At 50.9% G+C, this 8,594-nt stretch overlaps 1 protein-coding gene across 1 annotated transcript; it reads right to left on the reverse strand.

Moving 5' to 3' along the window:
- Nucleotides 1–1,432: 1,432 nt before the first annotated feature.
- EDN2 (endothelin 2) lies at nt 1,433–7,574 on the reverse strand. The gene is made up of 5 exons (XM_054012127.1): nt 7,451–7,574; nt 6,417–6,561; nt 5,098–5,217; nt 3,983–4,087; nt 1,433–3,571 (listed from the first exon to the last, which is right to left on the reverse strand). Exons 1-4 carry the CDS (start codon nt 7,512–7,514, stop codon nt 4,045–4,047), a joined length of 372 nt encoding a protein of 123 aa, XP_053868102.1. The 5' UTR covers nt 7,515–7,574; the 3' UTR covers nt 1,433–3,571; nt 3,983–4,044.
- Between the last annotated feature and the right edge of the window lie 1,020 nt (nt 7,575–8,594).

Here is an 8,594-nt window from a genome sequence, read left to right on the forward strand (position 1 = left end):
ATTGAGGGATTCCTTTTCCAGTTGTAGATATTATGGCCAGAAGGGCCTGTTATGATAGCTCGGTCTGCCACCTGCATCGAACTTCCCCCATACCCTCATGTGAGCTAGAGCCCATTTCTAGCTAGACTTCCAGGGGTGGAGATGCTCTCCCTTCCATTTATTAGCCAGGACACTGAGCAGGACCTTGGGCTGCTCTGAAAGGGGCAGGTTTCATTCCCATTGGGGATGGGGAAGCAATCCCATTCTCAACCTGCCTAGGATCATACTTCTTCTATGAAGAAAGAAAGACAAATAAAGGCTGGGCCTGACAAAGACTGCCACAAAAGACATTCCGAGTGATGTGGAAATCATTCCAGAGGAACAAATGAAGGAAACCATGGAAACTTCAGCTTCCTCATTCAGTAACCCTGACATCAGCAATAGGCACAGGCAGCTACAGCAAGCGGACAACCTTTTTTAATTTGGAGGTTTTCGGGGAGAAGGCCGAATGAGTGATGGGAGAATCCTGCTTGGGGGCGGGGTCCGTCCCAGTGAAAAGTGAACAGGACAGGCCTGTCCACTTGCAAAAAAAATGGGAGTGCCCTAGCCCCTGCAGCATTGGCCTGAGGTCCCAGACCCAGGGGAAGGAAAGCACAGCAGGAGGGGACCTGGGAACGGAGTGTGAGCAGGGCAGTACAGGCTGTTGGGGGACAGGGCGGGGGGGGCGGAGTGTAGGCAGGGCAATACAGGCTGTTGCGGGACCTGGGGGGGGGGGGGTGCGTCAGCTTTTGATACCTGCTGCCCATGCACTTTGGGTTGGTTTCACACTCTGGCACACTATTGGTACTAGTTGGTATATTTTATTACCTATAACCTGTCCTCTGTCTGCACAGTGTCAGATGGATGGGTTCATTTTTAAACAGAAAAAAGCAAGTCTACAGATGAGAGGAGGGAGAGTGTTAGTTCTTCTGGTCTCACCAACACCCCATCCATGTTCATAGCATTTGTCAAGATAACTGATGGCCCCAAGTTCTGTTCACAGACCCATCACTGTAACAGGAGATCAGAGTCTAGATCCTTGCTTCCAGGAATCCTGGCTCTTGCACCCAGCCCAGTGCAAGCCTTGGATGGTTGCGACTGTGTTAGAATCTAGTCCACAGCGACATTCCCAACAACCACCAGCCAGAGGAGGGCCAGTTATATTGGAACCAGCCCAGGCTTTTAAAGTCTCAGCTAAATGGGGCCCACCCTGAACTGAAACTTGTCCCATGAGCTTTGGTAAGACCAAAACCCACCCCCTAATTCCTGCCCATCTCGACAATCTCATTCATTTCTCTGTTCCAAGACTTTGGGAAACTAATCCAGTGGTCTTCTGACCACACCCACATCTTTTCCCACCCTTCACCGGCTACCCAGTTTGGGTGGGGGAGGAGGGTAGAGAAGAAATCAGAAATGTCGCCTTTTGCATCATTTATTACAAATTAAAGTTTACATATTTGCAAATTACTGTCTACAACTAGGTTAAAATAAATATACTGAAATGTTGGGATGCTGCACACAGCGGGTGCATGCTATAAATTACTCCCTTCCAAGAAGGAACATTACACAAAGAGAGACACACAGAACAATTTCGACCAGTAGTTTGATTTTAAATTACACAACTCAAAACATTAAACAGTGTGCAAAGTTTTCCTTTCAACCAGGAATTTATCAAATCCTGTCAAGGATGATTTAAACCTTCAGAAGGGAGGGGAAAGAAAACAAAACAAACAACATGCTTTTTCTCTCCAGCTCTAGACACCAGATGATTTTTGTCTCTAATGTTCTACATATGATACATGAATTAGCTGGTCTCATTGTTCTATTTCTCATAACAAAACAGAGGCAGTGTTTTGTATGTCCAATGGGACTAGACTACAACAAGGAGATGGTTCCGTCCACCAACAGCCTTTTTAAGTGCTCATGTGGAGTACTGAGAAAACAGCCAGGGTTGAAGTTACAGGAGTGTTGGTGTATCTGCACTAACTGGATGAATATTTTGCAGCCAGGCTCTGTAACACAAGTTGTACGCTGGGAAATCGAAGAGCATTTGTGATACAAGCCCAACCGCCCCCTACCCCCTTGACATTTCATCAGTCTGGCAAGAGGATCTTCCAGAGCGTGCACCCAGCGTTCAGTGGAATTAACACACTCCAGGACTGTACGTGGCCATGATCCTGGTTTTTGTCTAAGCCCATCCCTCTTGAACGAAGCTCGACTGGCAACGACAGCTCTTCCAAATGTAGAGAGGTACTGCACTCCCATCTCAATGGGCTTTCATTTCACATCTTTGACAGCCATCTGCTCCCTGGCTAATCTACACTGTATCCAAGTTAAGGGGATCTACCTTTCCCATGAGCCACACATGGCAGGTCATCACCATTTGTCCCTTTCAGACCGTCACTAAGTGAAGGAGCAAGCAATTGCTACTTCCCCACTACCTCTCTTCACTGCCCCCAGCTTCTCCTTTAATGGAGTGTTCTGTGCAGATCACCAAGCTGGGAGGGCCAAGTTACAATGTTCTACCCAGGTAATTACAGGTCTAAGGACATGAGACAGCATTCACACCTCCGCACTTGTTGGGACTAGTAGTTTGGCTCCGAGTTTCCCCCTTCCCCATGTAACTAATGTGACCTGCAACACTCCCATCAGCAATAGAGGAGACAATAAAGGAAATGCAGCTCTGCCCAAGTTTCCCCACCCACTTGCTGCAGAGCCGGATGTGCAGGACTTGGCTTTAACACAGGTTCAGAGTGAAACCGGCTATTCTCGGTCTACACTCATGGAGAAGGGACCTCAAGCAAAAGGCTTAGCAAGAGAAAGCCAGAGCCTGGTTAGCTACACCATAGTACAATGGGAATCCAATTTAATGCACATCGGATTGTCTTTGACAGGGCAGTAAAGAGGAAAAAGTGCTAAGATGACAAGCCCAAGGAGGCAACAGCTCCAACCAGTCGGTGTCTACAACGACCAGCCAAACCAAGTTTAAAAGCAGCTGAGCTGGACCCTGTTCAAACATGGGTCAAGACACAGTAGACCAGGCCTCCAATACAGGATTGTTTTGGTGCTGCCAAGTTCAGAATTGAACATGGCTTTTTCTATGCCTAAGTGCATGGATTGCAGAGACAGTGCTGACCACGGTCAGAATACAGTGTGGAATCTAGCTGGTATAGGACTAAAAACCCCGTCCTGATCCAACAGGCTAGAGCACACCTTCCCAATGTGTCCATGACCACATAAAAGGAGATCCTGTTTTCCCTTTACAGCAGTCTCTGGAGTGCTGAGTCTTTCAGCAGGATTGCTGCCTCCTCTGTTTCTTCTACTTCTCCTGCTTTTCCATTTGGCCCATGCTTTTCCTGCATGGTCTTTCCTTCTTCTCTTTCAGGCACCCATGGCAAGAGCCAGGGGCATCCACCAGGACTCCAAATTATTCCAGGAAACAGGATTTTTACCCATTCCGGATCTTTTTCTTCCAGGCAAGGCTGCTGGTTGAACATTCCTCTGAGAGCAGTGCTACCATCCAGGGAGCTGGGCATTAGAGACAGCAAAGTCCCTGTAAACAAAAGAGATCAAACACTCAGCAACTCATCTGTTACCCTCCTCACATCCAGGGACAGCCAGTGTCCTTTGATCTTGACAGGATGTCTGCCAAGTTGTTTTGCATGGCAGAAGATGGGAAAGTCCTGAGAATCATGACCTGCACAATACTACCATCCTGCACTGGTGAGTGGGAGGTGGGCAAAGGGGTTTCCTTCACCCCTCTAGGCTCCTAGTCTAGGTTTAGTGTCAGTTATCAGAAGTTTTCAGCATCCCCTGACTGGAAAAGCTGACATTTGAGTAAAAGCTAGTCTTGGAATCACAATCCTGTGGGATTTCACATGCTTATGGGGCAATTACTTTTGGGGAGCAGGGTGGCAAGGCCTTCTGTATTTCCATTTAGATCCAGTTTAAATGGAATTCTTACCCTCAGGCTCTCAGAAGATCGGTTTGTGGATGCTTCAGGTCGCCACTGTGGAGACTCTTTACCTATACGCCACGGCTCGGTGGGAGCTTGAGGTTCCCAAGATACCTGAAAGTCAAGACAACACAAGCATGTTAGCCCCTCATTTTCAGCAGGGAGATAACAGTGGAGTGGAAGGAGCACATCGCTCTGTTAGAGGGTTGAAAGCGCTAACCCCCTGCCATTTCTGGCAGCCGCTTGCAGTGTCACTGTTGGCTCCCTTTCCTTTCAGATCCCACTCAGTTCCCTGGACATATCTGTAGGCAGTTTTATTTCTGAGGATTTGTTAGATAGCAAATTAAAGACAGTGGCTCTTTCTAGTACTTTGCAATTTAAACACATCCTTATACTGCTTTTAAGTTGTCCCACTTCAGACTAGAAGCCCACAAGGACCACCTACAGTGCAGTCCATGCACCCTGCAGCAGGCTCTATGCGTCTGCACATTGCCTGCTAGCACGCAGGTGTTTGCATCGCAGAATGGGCTGAGGGGAGAGTGAATATTTAGATCTGGATTTCCCCCAAGAGAAGCTAGCAGAAAAACAAGCAGCTTTTTTAATCTAGATCTAGCTCAGAGGCAAGAAAAGCCGGTGCCCCTCCAATGGACAACTTTCATTCTCTTCCCCTGCAACACACCAGAAGGAAGCTACTGCCCCTAGGAGTGTGAGGCTCTGGATAACCCTCCCGTGCGCCTCACGGTGGTTCTGCTCACCCCCTCCCATGGGATTGGCACCACCCCACCACTACACAAGCCAGCACTTCCTCACGTGTGCTGCCACCACAGCGACAGAGGTAACATTGTTTTCTACCAAGCAGTAAGGAGACTATTGTATGAACAGAAACGTGCTCGTGACCCTTTGCCAGGGCTTCTCCGGGAGGGTGTAAAAGCCACTAGACAAGTTCCAGATGCTTCCAGAGAACAGTGAAGCCATCAAGGAGTCTAAGGAATTAGTCCATCTCCTCACTCGGAGCCTGGACTCTCAACCACTCCTTTGCAGAGCACCCCTTGACCAGCAGTGGGATAGAAAGGGAGGGTAATCAGCCCTTTCCCAGACCCGTCCCAGGGACCTGTTGGGCTTACCAAGGCTTTGCCTGGCAGAAGGTAGCACAGATGCTGTCCTTGGAGTGCGAGCACTCACACCTGTTCAGCGATCTCTTGCGACGCCTTGGCGGGCTTCCCAAGCCATAGGGAGCAGTTTGTCTGTTAAAACAAAAGAAATCAAATAAGCAATGCAGGCTTGGGAGGCAGCCAAGCCATAAAACAAAAAACAAAAAACACGCCATCTGTAGACACAAGGTGAAGAGACCAATGATATTTCTAAAGCCTATAAAATCCAGCTCTTGCCTCCCACCCACCACTTTTCCTCCCACCACCGTTACCGGTAGCCTGGACCAGCATCAGCCAGCAAGTACTGGACTGCAAGTGGAGTTTTATCCTCCTTGAAGCCGCTCAGAAACACAGGGAAACATTCCCATGCAACAGTGATTATTCAGCAGGCAGACCAAGTTTAACAGCAGAAGCAGTTCAGCTTCCTTCCATCCGGCTCTAACGGAGTTTCCAGTGCCCAGTTTGCCAAGCAGCAAGAGGCTCTCCTTCCCACAAACACACACAACAGTGTTGTATGCACAGGACATGTTACAAGTTAAAATGTCTTCGGGTTCCAACAGGTTCTTCTGATCACAGCATACTTTTATAGCTGTTGACGTGTGTTCATTCCCTTTCCATCTTTGATCACAATCCACCCCCACCACCTCCAAACTCCTCCCAGAGTTTGGGAATGGCAGAGACTGCAGCTATTTTCAGAGCAAGTTGTTACTAATGATTCTACATTAGCAGGCGTAATTATAACCACACCTGAATGAGAACGTCTGTTGGGACTGGATAGAAAGGTGGCAGCCCCGGGTCTGAAAAGAGCTCTGCGTCCCAGCCACAGGGTCTAAATGCCAAGCCCCATTAGAAATATTGGCATCTGAAAACGAGTGTTTGGAGTAACAGATGTAAAAGAAAAGAAGTGTGTGGCAACTTGGAATTGCCACATTTTAATTTTTTTATGGTGGCAATTTGAAGGTTTTTTTAGTATAAATACTATGGGGGGGGGGGAATTACAATCACAAGGGGATTGACTTCCTGAGCTTTCATGCCATCTATTTGGTGACAACATGAAGCAAGCGGCTGTAATCCCTAGAGGAAACAGGAGTTGTCCTTTTCTGTTGTTCCTATTTGCACTGTTATCTGCAACAGGTGACACACAAACTGGGATTCATTCTGTCCCCAGCTCACCCCCCCCCCCTCCCAACCTTGGCCAACAACTACCAGCCAGAGAAATCCCTGCTTTTAGATCAATCATTTACTTATTAATTATCAGCAACATTCTCTGGAATAGCTATGCACATGCTCACCCTGGGGTGTTGACCCAGATAATATCCAGGTGACAGAAGTAAATGCACTCCTTGTCCTGCCAGCTGTTGCAGGAACATCTTTTTGTCCTGGGGTGCCTGCTGCTGGTTGCGGCTAGGTGGGACTCAAGGGGAGGACGGCCCATACCTGCAGCAGAGGGAAGAAAAATGGATCAGTCATGCTATAGGTTTAAGAGCTCTGGAATGCACAATGGTATGTAAACGCTGCAATTACACCTCTATCAGGGATTAAGTTGATTTCAATTTCCAGAGCAGTTTTACAGTAGGTGCAGCCTTGCTGATTAGCCAGTACGATCATAAAAGCACTTGCATAACTCAGCAGGGGAGTTTGCTAGAAAACCTGGAGCGACCAGGTACTGTAAAGGTAAAGTGGCACTGCTAGGACACCTTTTGCTTTTTCTGGCAATCCCAGGCAGTGTAACTCGCTGGCAAATTGCACGTTATTTATCTGCCCACAAACAAAAACACTGAGAGGCAGCTATCTTCCTGCACATGCCTTCAACGCATGGTTGCGGGCTACATGTTTATTTATTTTTTTTCTGTCTTGGCTTCTTATCAAGCTAGGACTGCAATCTGCATGTGCAAGTTCTCCGTGCCAGGCGCTAAAGCGGGCACTATGCGGTGTCACTAGTGCACACAAGCAAACAGATTTCAATCCAAGGGAGGAAATGGTGCAAATGCAACGTGCAGGCTGATCGCCTAAGAAACAGGGCCTGGGGTGGACAATTGCAAGGGGGTTAGCAAGAGTCTGCCCCCTCTCCCATGGGGCCCTAACGCCCAGCTCCGCGGAGGAGCAGAGAGCGGTTACACAGGCAGCGAGGGGGATCTGCTCTGGTGACGTGAAACTTCGTGCTGCTCCGGCAAGCAGCTGGCAGGCTCAGAGTCTGAGCCAGGAGGACTCATCCCCAGCACACCTGCCCGCAGGTGCCACTTTCCTCTGCAGGGGCATCTTCCAAAACCCAGCACAAGGAAATCCCCCTTTAAAAAGCGTGCAAGAAAAACAGGAGGGGGCTCACCTTCTCCCAGCAGGATGCAAAGGGTGATGGCGAGAGACCAGAAGCCTGCGGGGCGGGTTACCATGGTGGCTAGGTTCAGCCTGGACCAGGAGGGGACGCTGAGCGCTGCCTTTCCCCAGACCGGCCCGTAGCTCTCCTGGAGCCGGAGCCGCACCGGGCAGGTGCTTTATAGCGCCGCCGGCCGCCGCGTCACGGCCCGGACCCGCCCCCCAGCATGGGACGGGGGCCGATGAAAACAAAACCAGAAACTAGGCGGCGAGCCAGCGGCGGCAGCCCGGCCCCCCAACCCCCGCGCGGGACACGGCGCCGGGCCCGGGACCCCCAGCACCGCGGCCCGCGTGCGGCTGGCTCAGCCGGGGGGTCCCGCTCGGCCCCGGGGCCAGAGCGCACGTGGGGCTCGCTCTGCCCGCAGCGCTGTGCAGGGGACCGGGGGCAGGACTCCGGGGCTTTGCGCCCGGGCTGGTGGGGGAAAGGGGGCAGCCCGGCTCCCCCCCTTTGTGCAGCTCGGGGCGGGGAGCCGAGACAGGCCCCGGGGGGGCAGGAGAGCAGATTACAGGTACGCCAAGGAGAGCCACAGGCGACACAGGGACCTGTTCAGTCAGGTCTTCAGGGAGCTGATTTGCATCCTTAATGAACCACAGACTGCGCCCGGCTTCGGGTGTGAAATCCCCTCGCTGTCTGTGCGGGGAGGCCGGGGGGAGTCAGCCAGTCCGGGGGGGGGGGGGGCGCCAGACCTTTGGGGTCTGAAATAAGCAGCGGCCCTCCCCCCCCCCCTCGCAAGAGACATGATAAATGATCGTGCAAAACACAGACAAACACATGTGTGGGGAGGGGGATAAATTCCCTGGCTGTTGTTCAGTGTTCAGAGCCCGGAGACACAATCCGGAGCCCGGGCTGGTTTTCCCTTCGCCCCCGCTGGGTGGATCCGGTGAAGCCCCCCCGGGTCTGGAGAAGGCCCGTGCTCTGGAACCGGTTGGCTGGAAGAGTGTTTTCATCTGTCATGACTTCACCTTTAGATCCTTTTGCATTGAGGCAAAGGCAGGTCTGATGGAGCCTCATTGTTTCATGATGCTGTAATCCCAGGGGAAGGGAAGAGGCAGCCTGCCGAGGTGGCCAGCAGGTGGAGCCGAACTGGAGCAATCGG

The sequence above is a fragment of the Malaclemys terrapin genome, chromosome 22 (genome assembly GCF_027887155.1).
Source record: "Malaclemys terrapin pileata isolate rMalTer1 chromosome 22, rMalTer1.hap1, whole genome shotgun sequence".
Lineage (NCBI taxonomy): Eukaryota > Metazoa > Chordata > Testudines > Emydidae > Malaclemys > Malaclemys terrapin.